Genomic DNA, 26057 nt, shown 5'->3' with positions numbered 1-26057 from the left:
AGCCTGCTTCGTGAGGGAAGGATGCTTTAGTAGATCCTAAGTGGCTCTTCAGCCTCACAATGCATGTGAACCTCTCCAAAATGCCCAAAGATGCCTCACAGTGACATAGTCTCCTTGGATTGACTTGCAAGGAAAAGAGGATTTCCCTGAGCTCTGTCAGGATGCGAGTAAACCAGCAGCCCATGTGCCCACCTAATAGCGTCAGACCAGCCATACGCAGGGGCACTTGCAAGAAACTCAGCCCCAGAAAGCCTCTCTGAAGGAGGGCTGCCTTGGCAGAGGGATGTAATGCTGAAAGTTGCTTTCAAAGCATGCTGCCGTGATCAGCAGTGCTAATGTAAGTATCTGGTTAGGCTGACTGCAAAATCCCAAAAGCCCCTGTATTTTTTTGCAAGTTTGCCAACCTAGAAGGCAAGGGGTCTGCCCTGACTTCACGGCACTCCTGGGAACATCGCTGGCTGTTCCTGTGGCCATTTCCTTGTTGCCTCTGTGCTGTGGAGAAGCTGCCCGTGTTTTGCATGGCCGGGGGTCAGTGCCTGGTGGCTTTCCCTTTGTTAGACAGCCCTTGTCAGAGTTGAATTCCTGGGAGTTCTGGTGACATTGCACCCAGGTGGAGGTGGGGACAGTGGAGAGCGAGTGCACGGGGACCGGCTGAAGATGGATCTGGTAAATCAACTGTTAAATATAATAAATTCTCCGCGCAAAGCAGAATGGCTTTTACTGTAGCATTAAAGCCGTAATTGCTACGTTACTGCACTGTCATCTCTTGGAACACGAGATCAGGAATGTCTTTGAAAATACGCAGGAATTTAAGAAATGCATCTAGGAAGAGCACATTTGCATTTTCCGAGGGAGCCGTGGGAGGCCCCTGCCATGCAGGGCTGTTTTGAAGTTCTCCTGCTCAAAATGAATGGCATTAGTTAGCGGTGAGGTAATGGGACAAATACCTCCCGCGGGCGGCAGCTTGCGGCTCCCCCATGGCCGGGGGCGGCGGCTGCGGCAGGTGCCTCTGGGGGCGGGAGCGGCCCTTCAGCCGGGGCTGCCGCTGCCCGCCCTGCCCGGCCTGCCGCTGCCCGGCCTGCCGCTGCCCGGCCTGTCCCTGCCCGGCCTGTCCCTGCCCGCCCTGTCCCTGCCCGCCCTGCCGCTGCCCCCGCTGCCCGCCCTGCCCAGCCTGCTGCTGGCCGCCTGCTGCGGGGAGGAGGGGGGCGTGCAGCTCGGCCAGCTCAGCAGGCTCCAGTGCTGGCGCGCTGGGACAGACCACTTGGTGCGTGTGCCCTGCGGCAGGTTGTGTGCCCTTGTGGCCCTTGCCATGCCCAGAGCCCTCCCGGCTCCTCAGGGTACCTGTGCCTGGGCTCTGCCACTCCCTCAGTGCAGGAAAGCGGGATTTTAGCTCCGGGATCTTGCGGTCTGTGAGGCCGGCCTGTAAGGATAGGTTGAAGAGTAATGCTTCACGGCGGCTCTCCACAGAAAGAGCTTGTCAACCTTAACATCACATTACACCTGTGTGCATTCCAATACTTATTTCTCAAAGCTTGACAAATCATACTCCAGAATCTCATCTTACAGCTTCTTGTTTGCTACCGCCCTCTTGGTACCCCTCTGGCAGCCAGGCTCCCCAGTGTCATCTCACCTGCTGTACTGGCAAACATGGTCCTGCCCATGCATCCTTCTGGGGAGTAGTGTCAATGGGATGTTTTGTCCCCAAGATACGGGCGCCAAATACTTTATTCTTGCATAAATGTTACGGCACACACTAAAGGTTAATGTAGTCGAAGCACTGAGCGCGCTGCTCCCCAAGGTTAAATGAAAAACCACGCTGCCTCCGAACCAGCAGAACAGTATTGATGTCACTTGAGATGTGTGTGCTGTGTGAACGGTGCCAAGCTGCTCTGTAACGCTGTATTAAGATTTTACATTAGTGGGCCGTATTTTGTAATCATGTGGTGACAGCATGCTTATAAAACGGGTTACTAGCAAGTATTTGTGGGAAATACTTGATGGTAGAGTTCTGCTTTCCAAATGAGCAGAATACGGTTGCTTCCTTGAGGAATGCTAAGCAGACCTTTATAACTATATATTAATGTCTGTCTCTTAATTCATTTGTTTGAGCTGCAGCCCTTGGGTAATTTGGTGGGGTTTTTTTAGTAAGTTAACCTTTTATAAAACATGGTTCTGCAGTTGGTCACGCCAGAATTCAGTGGTGTTCCTATTACATAAAACAGATGCAGTGAGTGGAGAATCAGACCTGCTTCCTGAATGAGTCAAAGAAATATCCTAAAGTAGTACAGAACGTGTTATTGATTTTGTTTATTTGGTCCATAGGATCACAGCGAGCCTCCTCCCTTGCTGCATCAAGACTGGAACAGGCCATGTCTGAAATAACTATGCAGAGCAGCGCAATGAAGCAAGGACCTATGCATCTGTGGACAGCTCTTGAACAAATTTGGCTTCAAGCTGGTAAGTCCTGGACCACCTAGAGTTCCTCTTTCCCTCCAGTGGTGAATGAGATGATGTAAGTGTTAATGGAGTAGTTGAAATCAGCACCTGAAAATCACCTTATTCCAGCAGAAAAATCAGCCTCTCTATCCCAGCCATTTTTTGAATTACCACTTACTTGATTCAATATAACAAAGAAAATACTGGAGTAGTGTGATTTTTCAGCTCACCTCTGTTTTTCCATAACATACAGAATACTTCAGTCATCACTAAAATATGCTTTTAAAAGAAGAGGGTAGGTAGTTCCTCATTAACAAATATTAGTTGTTAGGGACAGTTCTTTTCATTCTTCTTTCCCTGTGTGCTTCCCTGTAATAAGACTGGGTCAACCATGCATTAAATGTTATTTAGACTGAGAACTTTCCAATCTTTGCTGAGGTTTAAGTGAAAATTATTAAAAAGAGCAAGTCCTCCACTCATTTTATCCTTGACTGTTTAAATCTCCCAAGGACTTGTAGGCAGCAGCATGTCAGTTTGAGACACTCCTGTAGAGATGTTACAGCAGAGCACATAAAGGGGAAGGAGAACAGTGAGAAGGAACTCTACCCAGAGGCAATCTCCAAACTCGTTAAAGGGTTTTATGTAGAACACTTGGTGAGAAACAGTTGCCCAGCACATTCTGCCATTTGCATTCCAGCATTTCAGGACTGATAGAAAGAGTTCTGACCCTGCAGTTTTGCTCCTAAGAAATACAGCTTTTCTTCCACGCCTGGGCACGCAGTTGTGCACCTGAAATTACATTTGAGCGCTGTGGTTGCTTCTTAGATGTCTCTGCAGCTGTTGGCAATGAAAAAAAAATGCAGAGCCCACTGGAACCTTGCTGATAATTTGCTATTCTGTATGCAGAAGAACTTTTCAAATTCTCATTTAGCTAATCTGTACAATTGACAATTCTCACATAAAACCTGGAAGTCTCACCTTTCTTCTCAGCAAAGATTTTTATAGCTGGTTTTGTGGGCCATTTCCTACCAATTATATGTGACATTCCTTTTGTTACAATTTGACTAACTATTAAAGTACAAAAGATTTTTTCTTATGGAATGCATCATCCTTTAAGTGAACATGTGTGATTAACTTAATGGCTTGTGTGTATGTGGATTTCAGTGATGTGCTGTGGGCTTCAAAATCGCTAGCAAGGTTTTGCTTTATTCAGTTAATGCTCCTGATTTAAGGCTGCAGAGGAGGCTGCTGGGGAGCAAAAAGACCTGGAGTTTATTGTAATAGAAAGTCAAGGTGTCTGTTGTCCATCATCCTGCAGATAGCTCTAGGCAGTTTACATTTTTGCTGCTGTGTAAAAAGACAAAAGCAATAAAGACCTGGTGCTTGCTTGACCTAGCTGTGAATGGCTATGATTACTTTTTAGTGTAAATCGAGTGCCTTTCTCAAAGGTGTTAATTCTTTTAAATAGAATTTATTTTTATAAGCTGCAACTTTTCTTTCCTATTTAATTATTTTTAAAATCTTTGTTTTGTTTCATGTTTACTTTTAACTGGACTTGAATCAGGATTGATACTCTGAAAAATCATAGTGTGGCTGCTTTGTAATTTCGTTACTGAAGTCAGTTATTGTTATGGATGTGGCTTAATGAGCTCTTGGTGAAGTACTGTCCATCCTCTTCTCTCAATAGTGTGGAAGTTGCTGCATTCTGGTATCCTGAGGGATGAGAGGGATGAGGAGAGGCGCAGGTGTTTTGGGGTAGTCTTTACTCTCAGCAGAGAAGAGCACAGCGCCTGAATAATTACAGGACTTCTTTGAAGTGGGTCGGATCTTACAGTGGGCTTAGTGAGTGGAATAATCCAAAAGGGTATCACTGACCCTCTGTACCAGGATCTTTCCCATCTGAAAGGAGGAGCAGGTATACTCGTAAGACCTTAGTAACTTCCAAACCAGAGATATTTCATAAACAACAAACTAAACAGAAATGTGTGGTTAAAAAGAGTTGAGGTAGTCCGATGCTTTTTCATTACAGCTCACCCCAAAACTGACATCTGGGGAAAGCAACAGGCAATGAGCGTAACGTTCTGACACCTGCATCCAGAGTCCCTTCATGCTCATGAATGAGCTGCACCAGTATGCTGTAGATTTCTATCAGGTTTAGTCTGGACTTGTCCTTTTTCAGTCGATGACTCATCTTGTGACTCTAGGCAAGTTGCCTAACTTTTTCATAGCTCGGTATCCCATATCTAAAGGGAAAAAATGTTAATCTGCCTTTGGGAAATGACTTGTGTATTGTTGGTTTTGTTGTCATTAACACTTTAACCTTTTTAGCATGAATCATAAATCTTTAGATAAAATTATTACGATTTCCTAACCTCATACTACAGTAAGTAAATAACAAAGCATCCATCCTTTTCAGACACTTAACAGGATGCAGCTGGCAATGTCTCTGTGTGTGGGTATGGATTTAGAGTGCCAGGCTGCAATCGCGTCTGGATTCCATTAAAGCCATAACAGTTCCCTTACCTCTTCATATCCCAAGGCATGAAAACTAGTGGTACCAACTGACTGATCCAATTAGAGCTTTCTACACTCAGATTGGAAAAAGGTATATAAAAGCAGCTATCCCACAGCTATGTGAGGGCTGTTCTTATGGCTCTCCAGCAGGCAGGCCAGGCCACAAAGCCAGCACATACATTTGCAAAAGGGACCTAGGTGGGTGGTAGCTATCAGGTGGTGCTTACATAGAGGAATCCTTTCTGTATCATCCTCCATCTGCAGCTGCAATAGCAGTTCCTGTCTTGTGCAGAAGCATCCTCATTCCCTCAGAGATGGAGAGCCCTTGTTTCACTGGGGTCTCACAATTAGTGCATGAGAATATGTGCGTTCCTTTAACAGTGGCTGAAGGCAAGGCTGTGAACTCTGTGCAAATAGTTAATCTCTTTTGTGCTGTGATAAAGATACTTACCTTGTGCGTAAGAGAGCATAGACTTAATGCTTTTATCTGTAACTTTTCTGGGTTTATGACCAGCACAGTTATGTAGGGAAGATATTAAAGCAGCAGCTTTGAAAGTGCAGTTCCCAAGTCTAAATATGCTGCGCTGTAATGGATGCTGCACCTTGTCTTTCCCTGCAGCAATGCTTAGTGAACTTTGGCAAGCTAATTTTCTGTAGCTTCCCGTAAGCAGCCAGAGAACTACTTCACTTGTTGATGGATCTGTGGTCTCTAGAAAAGAGCCCTCTTCTCTTTCACACATCCAGACAGAACTATGAATTCTCACTTTTTATCTCATGTCCAGCCACCTCTCATAGGACCAGCTGTGGGAATACAGTCATCTGCAGAAGGGAACTTTGCACATTTCTTCGGTGGGCTTCCCTATCTTTCTGTTTTCCTTGCAGGTAGTCACAGTTAGCCTTGAAAGAGTACAAGAGGTCTGCTGTCCCCAAAGACTAGAGAGGTGGTCCACTACCTGCAGCAGGCATGCTTGGAATAGTAAGAAGCATACTCTGTTTTCAAGTGTTCTGCAGCAACGACTGTTAGCACAGCTTGTCTGGTCCCTTTTAACAATAACCCCCCTAGTCCTCTTGAAATGTAATGGCTTATTAAAAGGAGAGAGTCATCTCATTAGGCTTTAATATTAATAACCCTAAACATTATTCTTGGCCTCAAGTCTGAGAAACAGCTCATTTCAGGGAGTACTGAGGAAGGGTGCTGCAGTGCACATGCTGCAGGGGTGAGTTTCAAGAGAGGTGGTCTTTATGTGATCCATATGCTCATTTCTGCTCTTTGTTCTACTTTTCATGACTGAGAGTTTGAATTCAACTTTGAGAGGAGAGAAGGAACTTCCGTAGCATTGGTAAAGCTTGTTAACTCCTTATACCTCTTGTTGCAGGAGGAGCTGCAAGGGGAATCCTAGAGATTACTGGTGATAATACTGCTTGTGTTACCAAGATAAATGTCTTGACCTAAGAACTATTTCTCCCCATTATTTCCTTTTTAAAATCATGCCAATACTACTGTTTAGAAAATACAGTCGTGCTCTTTGGCTGAGGAAAATTTACTTGAAATTGTTCAAATTTATGACCAAATTTTACCTTCATTCAAAATTTTTGTAAGAACAATTTTGACCCAGAGTGCAAAGTTTGTCAGTACTGAAAAGAAATAGTTTTACGCTCTTTGGGTAACTGGAGTGATTTCTTATCTGAAGTATGTGTGATTATATTTCTAGGCAGTAATAACCATATGCTCTATTTATACACAGCATTTTAGAATGCTGCAAGCCAGTTTTAATATGAGTTCTAATATTCCAGCTCCTGTTGCTAGATTATTTTAAGCTTTACTTTTAACTACAATGTCCACTTTGTTTGTCTTTACTAGTACTTTATATCTGACAATTTAGCTTCTTGACTAACCCAATACTTTACCAAATATGGCCACTCACAGCAAAGTAGGTCTGGTAATTTGATCTAAGTTTGGCTAAGTGCCTACTAAGCACAGTCTGCAAACCTCACCAGGTAGACCTAGGGCTAATTTAAAGGAGCATTTAAGCAGAAATTGCTAGGGTAACTATTCCATGTACTCACAGAGGGGCTGGAGCGGGCTACCTGCTGTCTCAGTAACATGCTGAAGTTTACCCTAGGAAAAAAACATTGCAATGAACATGCCATGAACGAGAAACGTAAAGAGAGCTAGTGTGCAGAGAACACTGAGCTAATGGAAAAACATCTGCTCCCACGAGTTATGTACAGCAGGAACTCTTTTTTTTCCACCCTCCCTTCACAAAGCACTTGTGATTTATTTATTTTATTCCATATGGGCCAATTCCTGGGAAAAAAGCTGTGTTAGAAGAGATGGGCTTCGTTCCACAAGAAAGTGTCTTCGGGGCCAGTGGGCTGGAATCTTCAGCCCTGGCTGGCCCGAGGCCACACAGCAGGCACCCCAGCAGCAGCCAAAGGCACGGCCGGGCCGGGCCCTCCCCTACACAGCTTGTATTTGCACAGCTTGCACGAGGGTATTTAAATTCTCTTCCTTCCCGAAGCTTTTAGTGATCCTAAGCCCCCTCAGGTTATTGGCTCTGATATTAAAGGTGTTTATCAGGTCTGGGAGACATCTTTACTGACATTGCCAGCATAGCTGGGATCAGATACTGCCTCGTGATGCAGCAGTGGTTGTTGAAGCAATTCTAGTGTTTCTTTTCCTTTTTTGGTTTTTTTTTTGGGTTGTTTTTTTTTAAGTGCTTTCAAATTTAGAACTTCCCCATTCACTACTTGAGTTCTGAGCTCCATAAGCGCTGCTTTTTGTGGTTCTACAGTAACACAAAGCAGTATGAATAGCTGGAACCTGGCGAGAGGGAGCAGGAGGGAGTCCTTTATTACACAGCTATTACTGAGGAGAACAAAGGTGTACTGCAAAGATGGTCGCCCTGCAGTGTTTACTTACTAGGAGGGATTAGGAACACTTCACACTGGAGTTAGAAGTGATAAATGAGCTGGTTTGGTCCCCTTTGAAATGTTACTGGTGAATTAAGAAGTCAGCAGTGGTTCTGCTAAGCCTCCTGTTTTAGCAACAGGCTTTTCTGGTGTAGGCTAAGCATCGCCAAATTTCCCATTTCTCTTCATCCGAATGTCCTCAGGGGGATACTAGGTTTTGATCGACCCTCTCCAGCTTGGCTTAGTGTGTTTTCTATCACCAATGAATTTAAAAAGTCAAAAGGAGTCTTGGCCTTACATTGGTACTGGGAGTTTTGGATTGCTTCCCCCATTCCTGAGGCTTCTGGGTATTTCTCATTGCTGGAGCAGAACATGAAACTTTGTGGACTGATAATCCGTTGGCATGGGTGCTCTTCAAAGAGCACATGCCATTTCTTGAAATCTGGGACATGCAAACATGCGCGTGTGTGTTGAACACTTGCTTGTGAAGGAAACAGACAGCAGCTAGCAATGCTTTTTGTTAAACAGTCTGTAGATCCTTTGCCAAGAGACAGAGAAACCTGTTGCACTGCCAGTGGTACCTAGAGGATGACAGAGGGTACCAAATACTAGCATTTCCTCAGCTGCTCAGTAATTTTTGGGCAAGTGATGAAGTGCATGCAGTCATGAAAAAGGAAGCATGACATCTATTCACACCAGAGACTGAAAAGACGAATTTACCCTGGACTGGACCGGAGTATGAAGACTTAGAAGTCATTTCTTTGACTTCTGTAAGTATAGAAGTCAAATATAAATATATAAGCCAGTTAGAGGTGTTTTGAGAGAGAATACATGAGAACCCAAGAGGTGCCCTTCAAACAAAAGCATTTTTATGTCACCTGTATCAGTGGTGGCCTTATTGCCTACAAGTTGGTGGCTTGCTTCTCCCACCTGGGAGAGCGCTGTGTCCTCACCAGTGAGCAGGGCCTCACTTCACATGAAGGAACCAGCTATCTTGTAGAATTTCAAGTAATGTTTTGACTGCACCATTTAGCATAGAAGGTAGCTTGAGCTAGTCCTGTGTTGCTTCCAGAAACTTTCACTCTAATGCTGCATATGTAAATAAAGAAGCTTAGTGGCCATTTCAGCCCCTGTGAGACCTGAAGCTTGGAAATTTAAAGTGGTCCCTGGACTCCAGTTAACTACCAGTTTGCATGCAAAGACAGCCTTTGAGGATGTAAATCTGTTGCCTCATTCAAAAGAGCAAGTGGCTGAGCTCAAGTGGATGGGAACAAGTGGTAGTAGTTGCTGTTCTTCATTTCTGATCGAAGGTTTGCATCACACAAAATGACTGCAGTCAGGATACAGCTTGAGGAACCTTCCATCTAATCTGCCTGTGAATTGTCAAGCTACTGCATACAGGATAGTGTCATAACATGGTACAATGGCTAAATGTTACCTGCCAGAAAGGCAAGGCAACGGGGGTACCCTTTGTCACAGTAATAGCTCTGTATTCACAGCTCAAGGCAGAGCTGTCTCAGAGGAGTGGGTCTTTCCAGCTGGCGAAGGGCTGCTGCAGTAACAAGCATTAATAGCTCCTGAAGGCAGATGATGTGGAACAGAAATCTCCTCCTGACACATCCTCACAGGTGCTCTCACCTTCTTAAAGTGTGAAGGGCAGCTCTCCGCTGTACCATCCTGCTGGGCATCTGCATTGCGCTGACTGTGTTGCTATGCAGTAGCATTTTTGGGGTGGGCAAGAGCAGACAAGTGCTTTAGATCCAACAGGCACACACAACCGAGTGATGTGGAGCAGTCTGCTTGTGGGAGTCAACCGCTGTGTCTTGGATGACACCAAATGTGATTTGCAAGGAGTAAAAATTTAACTCTTGGGTTGTTCACATTGCAAAAATCAGTTTGATTTTTTTTTTCTAGAATTACAGTTGTTGCTGCTTCTATGGTGACGAGCACACTCTTGATACTGCTTTGAAACACCTAGGAAATGGGGAATAGAGTCAGTGTTCAAGGTGATGGCAAGCAACTCTGTTCCTCAGACTAGCACTGTGATGCAAATGTGACTAGGTTACACTGTTGTTACTCCTCTGATGGACTCCCTAACAGAGCTCTGTCAAATAATTTATCATGGAGATAAAAAAGGAAGCCTGACTGTAGGAGACCCGGTTTTGTTAGTGTTCTGGAAAGTGCTCTCGGTCTGTGCATTTGTTACTGGTCTTGGAGAGCAAGTAGATTATATGCTTCTGGCAATTCTCACTTGATTAAGGATCTTCACTTCACTAGATGAGCTTAAATGCCAGCAGAAACAGCTGGAAGAACTAGGAGCTCATGTTAGCATCTAATGATAATCTGAGTGGAGATGCGTGCTGCTCTTGGGGACCTGCCCAGTGTTGACTGATGTGTCAGTGTAAGTCTAATTGCAGGTCAAGACAAAGGAGGCCATAGCCCTCAAGAGGAGACAACAGTTGTTTGGAAAAACAGCAGAGCAGGCTGGACAGTACTGCCAGAGAGGACAGATGGGAAGCGTAAGGTGGATTTGAGAAAGAAATGAATCGTGCTAGGCTGGACCTTGGAGTCAGCTGGATAGCTGCTTGTGGTCTTGGTGTGTACAGGCTCAAGCTTCAATTACTGAATGAAAGGAGACAGTGCGTGATTCATCCTGTCTTTGCCTATCCATGCAGTGCACTGTTCTCAGCCTGTACCTATAGGTAAAAATGCTGAAATATTTCCTAATAATCACTCACACTCAGAGTTTCTAGCATTATTCCAGAGAGGCTAATAGAGGAGGTGGTACATCCAGGATGATACCTCTCTTTGCTCATAGCATTCACAGAACCTTTGATGTACTTAGTTCAAAACAGAATGTAAATTTAAGTTTTTGTGAAGATGGTATTAAGTGAGAGAGGGCAAGGAGGTATGCAAACATAGCCTTTAGATTATAAGTTGCAAAGAACGTCAGTACCAAGAACCAACAACAGGAGGTTTATGAATGGTTTCCCTAAAGCATTGAACCTTTCACAGGGTAGGAATTACAGATCCTGTGTACCTGCGTTTGCCTGAGGAGATATCCTCTGCTTTGGAGTGCGCTTGGGTGTCATGTCTCTGTAACAGAACTTCCTTGTGAGGGCTGCTAATTTGGTTAGATGTTTATTTACAGCACGATTAAGTGGTGATGGAGAGATGCTGAATAATCCACTGGATAGGAAGCTGCTAACCCAGGTAATGCAGAGGAGGTGTTTCAGTACTTTCTGTACTATCAAGGAGGCAGTAGTATTACCATGATAAATGTGATGAGTCCTTGTTTTTTGGGTTTGATTTCTGCCTCAAGCTGTGTTTTCATTCCATGTTGTGTAAGTGTATCTTGCTAATCTGTAAATAAAATGAGTATGTAATAGAAGTGAAAAATGGGTTTACAGAAAACACATTTTAAAGCAGGCCTAAATGATTTTCCTTAATGTCTATTTTTAGCTGGGTGGGTGCAATCCTTTCCTTTCGTAACCCAAAGGCACCTCTCTCATTCTTTTTTATGCAAATTAGGCCTCCCACACCTTAAATCACTTTTTATTGACTACTGAGCCTGCAAAGAAATGGACTGAACTTTAATATGCTACATTACCATACCATAAAATACAATTTGTAGATCTTATTTAGATTCTGCATTGCTGCACTTCCTCTAAATAATTGTTATTACTGAAGAGGATTTACAGGCGCTATTGAAAGAATAAGTACTCTCCATTTTGTATGCATTGAAACACTGGCTGTGCGTGATTTCCTATCTAAACCCCCTTGCTCCTGATTCTTTTCTGAAATGGAACAAGTTGGTTGCTAATAGAGCTTTTAATATGGCAATATCCAGAACTTCTGCTGACTTCAAACAGTGCCAGCATTTCACCCCTTCGTTTGTGCTAACTTGGCAAATGGAGTGTTTATCTCCAGGCTCTGAATCGTCACTTTGCACATCCCCGTCCTCATTACTGCCACGTGCACGGCGTCAGCTGCTATGCAGCACTTGGCAGGAAAATGCTCTGTTCCTTGGGAAGTGAGAGTAAAATACTGTCCTCCCACAAACTTTTGAATAAGGCTGTGCACATGCTCAGCTTGACAAGGTACACGGCCTTGCTTTCTGTTATTATAGATAGCTGCAACTTCTTGGGAGCCAAGGGAAGGGATGCATGCTGAGATTTTACGATTAACCAGAGAGAAGCGAGTCATTCTTAAAGAGTATAGCTTTTACCAAGGAACTAATGTTTTGCTTACGTTGACAGCCTTGGAGAATGACATTTATCTGTAGCATAACCTAGGGATGGCTAAGAAATATTGGAGCATTTTCTCGACAATGTCTCACGCTTCTTCTAGAATGACCACTTCAGAAGTGGGACAGTGTTCAGCCACGCTGTCGTTTCAATACGTGATTGTTTTCAGTGGGCTATTTGTGGTCCCAGTCTTATGTCAATAAGGTATGTCAGGTAGGCCAAAGAGGAGCCTTCCCATTGTCAGGCAGGACTGCCTTTGAGATGCTCTTCTGCAGACCTCTACCCAGGAAACTCCATGTCAGTGTGCCAAGTCCCCATAGTCATCTGGGTCTCCCAGTGTTTTGAAACTGGCAGAGTTTTAAACCTATTTAAGAGGAATTTTAAGGCTAATTTCCCCCCCTCTACAGAGGCTTCTTGAGAATATTCACTACCTTTAGAAGTCAGGGCATTTAAGGTTGTGTCTTATTTCAGAATTATTCATCTAAATCTGGAGCCTGAATTAGTGATTTTGAATTGGACTCTTGAACTGTCAATACTTACTGCATTACTGTATCAGTTACAAAAAAAAAAAAAAAAAAAAGACGATATTGAGTTTTTGCAGTGATACCATATAGGACACAAACAGGTTGTGGAATGGACGTACAATGATCATTAGTCCAAATCCTGAGAACTGTTGAAGTTTAACTATGAGGTATGTTATGAAATTTGTTTAACATGAGAAATTATATGGTTAACAAAACTGGTTTAACATGAGAAATGATTTGATTAACAAATTGACAGTCAAGCACATTAATATGCCTGTTACTTTTTTTTTTTCCTAAGAAAACCAGTAAGGTAGTTGCTGATAGTTGAAGGAAGTAAATGCCTGTGCAAAGTCTCTTCCAAGAGCACTCTCTTTGTTTTTCTGTAGAGTATGTGTGAGGAAGTAAATGTGTGAATACACAATGTAAGTATGTCTGTGAAAAAAAGCCTCTTGATTTTAATAGTCTCTGAAAAGTTAAGAGACAGCTATTTCATAAACTAGACAAATAAGCAGAGAGAAACACTTTTAATAATCTTTTAAAGTGTGGAAGTACTCTTTTAATTAAGTTATCTAATGTCCAGCTCAGTCAGATGTATCCCATTACTCTGACATGTTTAAAGTTCCTTATAGACAGTGATGGCTTATTCTGTTCTTCCCCCCCCGATTATCTGGAAATACTTACGATGGCTCCAAGTGGCTACCAGCCCTGCTTCTTTAGGGCTCAGTTCAGCACTGCTTACATTCCTAATGGAGGAATCCTCAAGGCTGTCCTCTGTCAGAATAACACCTAAAGATGTCCATGAATGTCTATATAGAGCCTTAGCATTAAAATAGATCCATTCAGTGAATCCATTTGTGATAGTAAGCACTAACCATAGTAGTAAGCATTGTGCAGGATCATGGCCTCATATTTTATAATGCTTAAGGGAGATGGGAGATGATACACAATTCATGTGAAGAAACGTCTCTGACTTACTTCAACTAATGCTAGGGTGGGGTTTTGGTTTCCTTTTTTTTTTATTTGGGTTTTGTTTTGGTTTTTTTTAGCTGAACTCTTCATGGAACAACATCATCTCAAAGAAGCAAGCTTTTGTATCCAGGAGGCAGCTAGTCTTTTCCCCACATCTCATGCTGTACTGTACATGCGTGGGAGGCTGGCAGAGATGAAAGGCAACTTGGAGGAGGCTAGGCAATTGTATGATGAAGCGCTCACAGTGAATCCAGCTGGAGTGGAAATTATGCACAGCCTGGTGAGTTTGCAGGGGCTCAGCTCCATTATAGTATTTATGTTCCTGATTAACTGTAATAAGAGGGGAGAGGGCTCACGCTTGCTCTGGATGCCGCTGTCTTCCTAATCCTGAAAGCAAGTGACTGTTCCAAGAATAAATTGGGAGCTTGAACCTCTACTTTAAGACTGGTTTGAATGTTTTTTAACTAATTAGTACTTGTGTCAAAGTAAATATTTTAATTGACAAAGGCTGATTATTTTGGAAGTCAATTCACTGATTTGTCTTTTGCTGCTTTTCCTACTAACTGTTACGCATTTTAAGTAAGCAGTACACTGATATTTGAAAGATCTGAACTAAATAACAATAGAATATAGATCTATTGGATATATATGGGGTTTGTAAACCTTGGGCTGGAGTCTTGAGTCTACTCAAATCAAGATAAACTATGATTTTACAATAGAAATAATTTGTTATTTTCTTAAGCTGCAGCTTAGCTCCAACCTTGTGTAGGGGCAGTGGCCCCACATTTGTAAGGTTTTTTGGTAACATTCCTACCCAGCAAATATTTTTTATGTTGCACCATCCTCAAAACAAACTTAATTACAGACACAGAGCCTAGAGCTTAGTAATGATAACAATAATACAGGGAGCCTTGTGGAAGACTAAAACCCACTTCTCTTCTGAAATCAGAATAGTTAATCATATTTCATCAATGATAGGTCTTGTTAACTGTAGCCCTTACTAGATCTCTCTGGGATTTTAGATTTTGGAAGTTTTTCTTGATTAATTTTTATAGGAATTCTATATCCATGTGATCACTTTGTGTCTTTGCTAGCGTTCCTGGCATAAATTTGGTCCTGGTGAGGTTTGCCTTGCAACTCCAAAACTGAAGGGGTAGCAGTGCATAAGAGGACAAATGTAAAGTGAAATTATAATTGAGAGAAAATTGGACCTACAGGCAAGGGATAAGATATTTGGTAATAATGTTCAGTGCAAAACTAGCAAATAAATAGGTCAGGAGAAGGTTACAAAACAGCTATGCACATATCAGGCTTATATGGGGCAATAATATTACTTTGTTGCTGTGATCCAACCTTTACAAAACCAGTTGGTAAAAAGTGGGCAAGAAAGAATGGCATTCTAGCTCAGTTAGTGTCACGATTTCAGACGAGTCACCGATACCAGAGCAGCATTAAGTTAGATGCCAACATGATACAGCTTTCATTTTTGTCTTATTTTATGGGCAGAGCCACATACTGTGTCTGCCCATTTCAGTTGCTTGCAATTTTCTGAAACTATAGTAATTTGGAATAAAAATTTCTGCGATGCACATCTGCTCTGGCCCACTTTACTCTAGAAAATGTCACCCAACATGACTTAACTGTTTCTGAAAACGAAGCTAAAGAAGAGCTCTTAAAGACTTCTGTGACATCTTTACTGTGCTTTAGTGTCTCCAGGTTTTGTCAGGAATGGGTAGTCTTTGTAACATATCAATGTGCTTTTTACCATGCCTAAGAAAATCCTTCCTAGGCTATTCAAGTTACAACCTTTAAAAAAACGTGTTTTATATGTGCTTAGTAGATATGTGTTTCTGAGACCTCCAAGGAGTCTGTGAATGTTCATTCCCCTCAAACCTTAGTAAGCTTCATCATCTCATAGTCAAGGTATGGAAGTGAAAGTTAGGAGAGGTGAAAAAGACAGTGAGATGGGGAATTTGGGGCAGACACTCAGTCCATAAGCAAGTAGGGAAGAGGAAAGATAACCTCAATAATAAAGTGAGAGAAATAAGGATAGACAGAAAATAAGATAAGATAGGTAACACTAGTAAGACTGGATCAGTAAGAAGAATAAGACTGGGTTCAGGAACCAGGCTGAGACACATGGGTTGAGGGGTGCACGTGTTGGAGAGGATGAATTAAAAGGGGTCAGTCTTACAAGAGAGACAAAGGAGCATGAACCTCTAAGAGTACTTCTACTCCATAGCCTTCAGTCTCCTTAACATTCTGAATCTTAGTATCAGAGAAAATCACTTCCTAAAGCATGTGCCTCATGTCCTTTAGCTCGGCCATGCTGGCAGCCTGTGGTTCACACCTGTTAGCTAAGATACCAAAGGTCTGGTCTATCCCTGCTGATATGAATCATGGCAGTAGTTATAGGATGCCACATAACGGCATTCCTTTGTATGCTTTTCCAAAAGCTAGGAAATTGCACATAACAAGTTCGAAGCATCTGATGAGCACTATAGAAAAGCCTGTAAAGAAATTAATCATTCTGCCTTCAGAACAGAGCTGGAATAATGTTCAGTAAACAAGGCTTTTAGGGCTATGCATCAAATAAAAAGGGCAAAATTAAAATACTGAATGGCTGCTAGCTAAGTGATTGTGTCCTGTGTACTGAATGAGATGGTGTCCCCATGGAGAACTTAAGACTGGGTTTATGCAACTGAGGATATGTAACAAGTGGTAAATTCTGCATTTCCTCAAGGCCATCAGAAGAAGACTGTATACCTTTCTGAAAGGCATGTATTAGCCAAGTACTACCTGTACTGTTACTGAAAATGCAAGTTCTTGAGCACAGTATGTTCAGTCCCCTACCAGGGGGAGATCTATGTCTTGAATTATGCAAGATGCCAAACTAGATTATCAGCTAGTTTTAAGTGGCTTAAAACTATGCAAGACACATAGGCAGCTGAAATTAAATTCACACATGCTGTTTCAGTGCTGGTCTCCCCAAACATTTGAGCATATAGTTTTCCTACTGTAGTAATACTGTTGTGATTGTGTAATAACTTAGGGAAAGAGGGTCTGGTTAGGAGAATTACCGTTTGACTTAATGCAGTTGCCATCCAACTGACCTAGTCCGCTTTAAGGGAAGACTCTGCTGTATACAGTGATGATTCCTCTGGTGTATCAGCATCAATTAGCAAAGTAGTCATGTCTCTTCCCCTGGGCTCTCAGAACTGGGTTGTTAAAGCTATATTTGGAAAATTCCAACCTGAAGAGCGTTGCTGGCTTTAAATGAAGGGCATAGATCTAGCAGTGAATGAGTCCGTTGGGTGTCAGTAACTTCACTTTTACACAGGATAAGGCCACTGCCGTAATAAACACAAGCTCCTTCTCTGCATAGCTGAGAATTGCTGTGTTTTACTGTGACTGTCGGGTGTTTACGTTATCTGTCAGATCAGTGTGCTTTCCATGTAAAGCACGCTGCTGCATGGAAGAGCAGCACTGTACAGCAGGACTGCAGTGCAGACTGCATCTGATGAGGTGGGTAGCGGGTCCTGCTTCATCGTGGGAGCTGTTGGCACTGGGTGTCAGGTACTGTGGTTAGGAAACCACAGGCACATTGAAAATACTACATAGCTTGCTGCTTCTTGCTAGCACTCGCAGTTTGTAAGTGATACCACAGCATGCTTTCACCTGTATTAAGACTCCCAACAATGGCCTTTACAAAGTAAATACTACTGGCTAGCACCTAATCTAAGGAAGCACATTTGTTGAGCAAGTTTGGAAAAAACACATGTATCAGTTTTTGGGGCTATTGGGAGGGTACTTATGTGCCAAATACTCCTGGTGACGTGTGGAGCTACTCCTTGGACTGAACAACTCTTTGCTGTCAGAAACAATTAGTTTGGATTGGCCCCTAGAAACTGCACATACTGTAAGACCATAGCTCTCTTCAGGAAATATGATTTGCTAGGGGCTTTTTTCCACATTTCTCCTCATTCTGTCTCACATTTCTGTCTTCCCTCCCTTTACTAGAACAGCCCTGTTCTTTTCTCCTTCTTACCTTTCACAAGCTCCTTCGGGGGCCTCCTTGCAAAGATCATAGAGCACATCTCCCTCCCAGGGGGGGGGCTGATGGAGTTTCCACTGAGTAGGTATCTTCATTGGTCCAGAAACAAGAGCTTAGCCCATATCCCTTTGTCTTACACTGTGCCTAGTCAGCCATGCCAGATGCTAATCTCTGATAGCACAAAACCAAATAACTATGACTTACTTCTTTCAGTGTGTACCAAATTTGGTTATATAACATCATGATGCACACAGCTATGGGATGGTGATAACAAAACTGACATGCCCAATCAAGTCAGAAAATATAACATAAGCTGGGGCAGATGACACCTCCTTTTAAAGCGATACACAAATCCACCTACCTATGTGTCACTAGAGAAGGACACTGAAATTTCCAAGTTCCCAGTTCATTCAGTACCATTTTCCCTTTTTGATTCAGAGGAGAAAATCAATGCCAGCGTGTTGGATTTTGAGTCCTGAAGCTCCATACATAATATTGCAAGATAAACTGAAAATATACTGAGATATTCAGAGGACTCCTGCCCAGCATGCATTTCACATAGCATTTTTCTGCATTAGAGCAATTCTCAGCATGTATTAGTTCAGGGAAGAAGAAAGAGAATCGTGTATTTAAAAGGGAAGGAAATGGGCATCCTCATCTCCACCAGTGCCAGATTTAATGAAAACAACAAAAAATACTGTCAAAACAAAGAAAAAAAATTCACTTGACTCATACTTGAGTCTTATTGATTGCAGTGGAAGATTGTAATGATTCCTTACTTCTCTTGAAGGCTGGGGCAAGGATGATATGGTTCTTAGCAGAATGTCTCAGAGCTGTCTGCACTGCCTCATCATTACGCCTGATAGCAAAACAAAGTGAAATATATATTGGGTTTTGTTCGGTGAGTTTTTCTGAAGGTTGAAATGGAAAGCAGTCTTCATAATGTGTTCCTGTGTTCTGTTGTGACCACATAAATGGGTGGAAAACGTAATCTACTGAAAATGTATTTGATTTGTTCCATAGTCAAGTCAAATAGAATATACAGGTAATGCCAGTTGTGCTAATCATGAGAGTTCTGCTTTTTCTTAGACCTGCACCACAAAACATGAGACTGGCAGCCATGCAGAAGGGCTGAGCACTCATGTGGTACCCTCCAAATGAAGATGGAAAAACAAGCCTCCCACTCACCTGAGTATAAGGCACCTAAGCTGGGCCAACAAATTGACTGCAGGCTGGTTTTCCTGAGATTAGTGTAGGTTTTGGCCTTTCCCCAGGAAGGCCTGTTTATTTTGGGGAGAAGTTCCTATGGTGAATAGAGTCAGGCACATAACAAAATCATGGAACAGATGAGGCTGGAAGGCATCTTGAGAGATCATGTAGTCCAACTGCCTGTTCAAGCAGGTTCAGCTAGAGCAGGGTACCAGGACTGTATCCAGCTGGGGTTTGAATATTTCCAGGGATGGAGACTCCACAATCTCTCTGGGCAACCTGTTCCAGTGTTTGATCACCCTTACAGTAAACAAAGCTTTTCCTCATGTTTAAATGGAATTTCTTGTGATTCAGATTGTGCCCATGCAGTCACTGGATACCACTGAGAACAGTTTGGCTCCGTCTTTTTTACACCTTACTATCAGATGTTTAACCATATTGGTAAGGAGCCACCTGAGACTTTTCCAGGCTGAACAGTCCCAGCTCTCTGGGCTTCTCAGTGTATGACAGGTGCTTCAGTCCCTTAATGATCTCAGTGGCCCTTTGCTGGACTCTCTCCAGTATGTCCGTGTCCTTCCTGTACTGGGGAGCTCAGAACTGGACACAGTACTCCAGGTATGGCCTCACCAGTCCTGAGTGGAGGGGAAGGATCACCTCCCTCGACCTGCTGGCAACGCTTCTCTTAATGCAGCCCAGGATACTGTTAGCTGCCTTTGCTGCCAGGGCACCTTGCTGGCTCATGGCCAGCTTGTTGTCCAACAGGAGCTTTTTAGCAAAGCAGCCTTCCATCCAGTCATCCCCGCCGCAAAGTGAATTGGAAGCTACTACCAGGAATTTTTTTCTGCAGGTAGATACTAAGTGTAGTGTTGGCATGACTACTGGGTCAGACCAGAGGTTCAACTAGTTCTTCTCTCCAACAGCAGCAAAAGGAAGTGCCTGGGAAAGAACAAGAGCAGGGCAGACATATATGGTACTTCTGAGGTTATGACTTAGCTCAGGGACATCCTTGAAGTAGGTGTAGATTCTTCTTCCTTAGTAATTCACAGTGGATTTCGCCTTCTTGAACTTGTCTTGAGCCTGTGTCAGCTTTCAGCATTCATAGTACCCTTCAGCAAGGAGACCTGCAGGTCTGCTTTCTGCTGTACAAAGAATTGCCAGATTTTGTATGTTCTTGATGCAGCTCTTCCTAGCCATGTTGACGCACCTTGTTCTTTTTTTGGAAGACATAACATACCACTGATAACTATTCATCCTCCCTCCCATTACTGATTTCATAGATACCTGTCACTGAACCAGTCCCATTCCTTTCATTTTGCTGTGGCCTCTCTCTAAACTTCTTACAGTTCTTTTTAAGGTGAAAAGGCTAGAGTAAATAATGCACTTACAACAAATTAGCTTAGCTTCAAAGGCAGTGTTGTAGACTCAGTGTTAAAAAAACCTCACTGTCCTTGGTCCTCTACTCATGTAGTTATTATCTATATAAATTTTCATACAAATTCAGTGTTCTATTTCAAATGTTTTGTATTAGCCTTTTCTCATTATCACAGCTCTGTTTCCATCTCCTTGTGCCTGTAGGGGCTAGATTTTTGTAATTTTTTATTTTTTTTTATGGTCAGCACCTCTAATGAATGCATGATGATTTCATAGGAGCAGTGTAACAGTGTTGTCCTGGGTCCTTGCAGAGATGTCAGTATCCCAGTCTGTGAATACAACACAGCCAGGAAGCATGCTTGCAGTTCTGGTTGTTGATATATATTCTTCATTGTGCTTGCCAGAGACTTCCTTTTAGCTGGTGGAACACAAATTTCTCTCTGCTGGTAGTGCTAGAAGATGAAGAGGTTGATTGAGACAGGATTTTTTTATAGATTATGTTCCTTTTGCCTAAGATAAGTATATTGGGTTTGATTAGATTTGAGCGTTTAAAAACTATATGATGCTTTGTTTCAATCTTTTGCTCTTAATTGTTCAGTTGGATGCAAGGACTGAATGAAAAGAAAGAGCCTTTACAAAGGAAGAGCCTTGGACTGTTTAATTTGGCCTTCATTGTGTATTTAGGATGCAATTTCACGTTCATTTTAGTAGAAGAGTCAACCTATTGTCTCTAGACTCACATTTGGTAGCATCAGTATAATTTGAAAGACTACAGTTTCCACTGATTAGAACATGGAAATGAATTATTTCTGTTCATTTGTTTCATTTTACCTCACAGTATGGTGCATGCATCCTTGTTTTCAAAGGCATCCATTCACATAATAAAAACATGGCTTGATTGCTTAATATTTTCAAGGATGACATGCGTTACTTCCTTGGGGATTTGTTTCATGCTGCCATGAAGTAATCATATAAATCATGGGGCACATTCTCAGCATGGGTAAATTATCATAGCTCCATCATACCAAGGTCTGTGTGTCTTGTAAGGTAGCTAGCCCCTAATTAAAAGCATTTTTACCTTGAAAGCTGAAGTTAGAATGTTTTCTGCGCTTAAATGTGGGCACAAAAGAGCATAGTTTTCACATTAATAGAGTAATTTATCATCTAAGGAGCTGCTTTATGTCTGTACTTTATCCAATTTGTTTGCCATTTTGTAGATAAGTATGCCGTGGTCTGTTTCCATTTTTTTTAGTGACATTTCTTGCTCAGTTTTTTTTTATATTTGTGTACAGAGAATTTAACATCACAATTAAAATGCATTGCCCTGTAGTTAGGACAACTGTGCGTTTGCCCTGAGTGTAATAGGTGGATAATTGTATCTACAGACACAATGAGCGACCTGTTTTTATCTGTCCTGGAGATTTTTCTTCCTGGCTGCATTTGATGTTCCTCCTGCTCTTGTTTTGTTTTGGCAGAGGTGATAAGCAGAGTTAGGGACTGGGTAGTTTTGATTAAGTGGATAGTTGTACTATTTCTGTGATACTGAGAATATTTTTCATTATCACAGGTACTACTTAAAGGGAATCTATGAGAAACTGCTGTTGTAAGAACTTGAATTTCAGTAGACAATGACAGAAAAGTGAATTTCTAACTGTTCTTTGACATACAAAACAATTTAATTTGTAACACTACTAGTAACACTCCTTTTAAAAGGTGGTTTTTTTTCTTAAATACATATATACATCAAGTTCGTTACTTTAAATAATTTTGGATGGTATGAGATGTGTTTATTTTTTATAGTTATTATCCAGAATTTCTGAATGTAAAACCTGCTTCAAGGGAGGGTTCTTTTAAGGTTTTGATGTATGTATTGACTATAGTTTTTAATTACATTGTGTCTGTGTGATCCTAGGTCAGTGTGGCTTCCGAGTTCTGATATAGTAAAATACATAGAAACGGGAAAATGATAACCAACATTGCAGATTAAAGTACTTAAGATACTATGTATGCCATGTCCTCCAAAACTGAAGCCACAAGCCATGTTATTAGGACAGTTTTTTGGGGAGTTGCTGATGCAGAGGGATTTCTTGGCATCTTAGAGTGAGCGGGAGCACCCAAAGCAAATGCATGAGAGCGAGTGAGCTCTTGGTTTCTCTTTCCAAGCTGAGCATGGTTTCATGGTATTTATCAAAACACTTCAGGCTAGGGCTTTGCTTCTGTTGTGCAACAGGGTGGGTCCTTCCTCTTCCAGAGAGCGAAGGACTGCAGCTCAGGCATTTTCCATGGAAGGCAATTCACTGGAGGGGGCTGGAGCGGAGGTGGAGCCCTGGCTCTCCCATCCCGGGCACCGCCAGCTCCGCTGCACTTTCAGCTGTGATTATGTGTCACACTTCGCTCTAAACCTCTGTAAAGGGATGAAGCTACTCATCTACTTCATCTGGGGTTTGTGGAGCTTAATTAATCTCTGCACATACTTTCAGATGACAGGCGCTCTGTAAGCGCAAAATCTTATTTATCCTAATTATATCTCTTGATTCCTATGGTGTTTTATTCATTTGGGCTTTTGGACTACAGATATTTTGGGCAAAATACTGCGACTGTTCAGCACAAATGATGTGCTTTACAGCTCTGAGTACCCTTATGTCCCTAAATGTAAGTAGTGATGAAAACATTACTGTGGTGGGAGTGGGTTTTAGGAGGCAGATCTAAACTATTTTTTCCTCTCGCAAGGATTTGTTTTCATTAGAGGAGCCTGCCCTGCCTGTGTGTTGTGCCTTGCCCTCCATTGTACTGATAAATTGTTACAGCGGTGCTGTGAAGGACAGAGTAAAACAGAAGCAAATGTGGATCTGACGACTTTCTAGCACAGCCCTCTCCTCTTCCTGGGGATACGATATGACAACGCCTGCAAAAAATAGCATTTTGCGGGAGGGGGAAGGGGGGTGCTTCCTTTCTCTGGCAGTGAATGTATCCTTCTGCTCCACAAATTTAGCGCAAGCAGAACATCTTTGTACTAGTACAGTTCTGCAGTTTCCCCTGGTGAGAACGGGCTTGGATTTGTGAGAGAAATGACAGACCTAAAGGTAGAAAAAGCATTTGAGTAGGCAGTCATTACAAGCCTTCCAAAAAATGGAGCACCCTTGAACAAAGTGCCTTACCCCCGCCCCCCCCCGCCCCCCCCCCCCCCCTTAAGTAAGTAATAGTGACAGTCAACAGGAGATTATAGCAACCCAAAGGAAGAGCAGTGACGTCTGCTGTGATGCAGCTTGGAGAGCTGCAGACTCTGGGACTCTTAGGTCTGCCTAATATGGAGTGTACAAGAAAACACTTGAAGGGTAAATTTGCTAAGTCCTAGTCTCCAGCAGGATATTTGTGGACTACTGTGGTAGTACAAAACATTTAAACAGTTTAGCCCACTTCGTAAGTTTTCCCTCAATGTGGGGAAATCTCTATATGCTGTTAATAGTTTTTCTTACAAATTTTTTTCTGTTCAGTGCACTGCATTTCTCCTGTACATTTGGAGAGCAGGCAAATGGTAATATATAGGTGTATAAGAGAGAAGGGGAGGGGAAAGAATTGGAAGGAACATTGAAGAGACAGCAAAAAGCTTAGACTGCTGCTTGCTTTAAAATACTAAGGTAAAGCTTTGACCAGAGACAGTTACAATTATTTTTGTCTTCTGTTAGCCATTCAGCAGGTGGTTTCTTCTTTTCTGTCCCCGCTCTGCCTTGTAGATTTCTGCAAGAGATGAACCCAACCCTGATTTGCCCCAGAAATCTCTTTCAATGTTATTTATTTGCAGTTTTGTCCCAGAAAGGTAAAATTCACTACAAAGAATCTGAAAGTGTCGTTAGGTCAGGAGCTTGTTCCAGCAGTGTTGGAGGAGTGTCTGAAAACAACAAACAATCCAGAACCAAGAAATTGAGAGGAACTTCTCAACCTTTTGGAAAATTAGACTCCTGAGGCAGGAACTCAATATAGGTTTCCTGTTTGTTCTTTGTGACAACTTGTGCATTTTTTATGTGTTGAGAACACTCCTCTTGCTCCTTCCCTCTCATCCTTCCTTATGCTTCTATAAAGATCCAGTCTATCAATGAGCTGCTGTTTAATATTGCTAATGTGACCTTTGCCCATGTTTTTGCAAAAGTGCTCAAGAGAGAGAATCCCCGGCAGGAAAATGAGCAGGGGAAAAAAACCCAAACCCCCTACGATGGTCAGGGATGGGCAAGAGAGAGCGTGACTTGTCAGGGTAGCAAAATAAAGACTGGGGCGAGATACATTTGCTCTCTCTGCAGGTATGTGTGGAAACAAACAGTGAATGCTGTGGGGAGAGAAAAGCTGTGTCAGCTGAAGGATGCAGCTTTATCTGCTATAAATTGTTGCTGGAGGTTGAAAGAGGGTTCCTGGCCATTGGTGCAGAGAGGTTCTGAAGCAGCCTTCCGGGACAAGATGTGGGAAGAACAATCTGACCCCTCTGATACTGGAGCTTCATCAGTTTACAAGGGAGGGAGGGGGCATCCCTGAAGGTCCCTGTAAGCAGGACTTAACCAAACCCAAAATAGTGCTGATCCATTCAGGCCTGCGGGCTGCCCTGCCCAGACCACCAGTGACTGGATTCGTACTGTTTTCACGTATGACATGAAACCCAGAGTGTCCAGCTAAAAATGTCTTGCAGGCCCACCTGCTGTCCTGCCTTCCTGTTTCCTTCTTCTGTTGAAGAACTTCTATTCACAGAGGCATTTTGTAATTATTTTGTTTCATTATTTTTTAAGTTAGAGGTGGAGTTTGAATCTTAGTAGGGCTTCCCTGGCACACAGCCCTGACCTTCGTTTTGTATATATATTTCTAACGAGTTGTCAAGTGGCTTGTGTGTATCATGGAGTAGAATGATGGATGCAGCTCAGGAAATACAGGCTCAGGAGAGTTGCATTGAAATTCTCTTAAAAATAAGCACCATTGTGGCAGCCTAGCTCTATTGACAATAATGTCAAGTCAGGTTTAATAGCGCAGTTCCTTATTGAATGAATCCACCCTGTAGGAAACAGTATGACCTTCCTGTGTGTGTGCAAGACAAAAAAATCGATGTTAATCCCTTGGGAGGAAAAATATAAGATTAAGAGAACAGTTGAGTCAGTCTAATGAGAATCAGATGGCAAGAATGCTAATTTGGAAGGAGATACTGTATAAGCTGTCTGAAGGTATAAGGTGGTAGTTTCCATATATCACCAAAAGCCATGTGTTCTCCTTAGATATGTATCTGCAAGATGTAATTGAATGGATTTGCACCTCTTCAGCTCCCTGACAGAACAACAGGGGATTTTCAAGCTAATCACATTTCAATGGGGAGATTTATGACCAGTGTAGTTACCCAAGCCTTTCCTCCATCAGCCAGGGCATAGACTGGAGGCAGTCGTTGGGTGCAGCATACACTGTGAGATGCTTAATCAGAAACAGGCTTAAGCATCTATGTCTTGTGGTTGCTCTCTTTAGTCATGCATTAGTTCACTAGCATTGTGAATATATGTTTGCCTAAATGGGTCCTCATAACTAGTATTTTTGGAAGTTGGGTGGGAGTGATTTTTCTTGTTGTGCTTCACTTAATAGCCATCAACTTTGTAAGAAATAAACAAAACAATGGGATTTAATACTTCCTTTTTGCTTCTGAGAGTCTGAGCTGGCAATTCTGTTTTAGGTGGTTTAAGTCATAAGTGAAAATTCATGTTGCTTAGTTCTCAGCCTTTAGCTTAGGTAGATGAATTCATCACTCTCTCCACCTGTTGCCCAGAGAGAGGGACTTCTCCAGGGTTGGTGCAGAGCCCT

General features: G+C 42.4%; 1 protein-coding gene across 4 annotated transcripts in view; it reads left to right on the top strand.

Moving 5' to 3' along the window:
* Positions 1–26057, top strand: part of TTC7A (tetratricopeptide repeat domain 7A) — a 173111-nt gene that overhangs the window by 118778 nt on the left and 28276 nt on the right. For all 4 annotated transcript variants that reach the window (XM_080408291.1, XM_080408292.1, XM_080408293.1 and 1 more), the window contains 2 exons: positions 2323–2457; positions 13681–13883. In XM_080408291.1, the coding sequence (XP_080264417.1) occupies positions 2323–2457; positions 13681–13883 (338 nt within the window). The remainder of the gene's footprint in view (positions 1–2322; positions 2458–13680; positions 13884–26057) is intronic.

Source organism: Falco punctatus, assembly GCF_963210335.1.
Source record: "Falco punctatus genome assembly, chromosome: 12".
Classification (NCBI taxonomy): domain Eukaryota; kingdom Metazoa; phylum Chordata; class Aves; order Falconiformes; family Falconidae; genus Falco; species Falco punctatus.
This window is presented reverse-complemented; position numbering and strand designations above follow the sequence as displayed.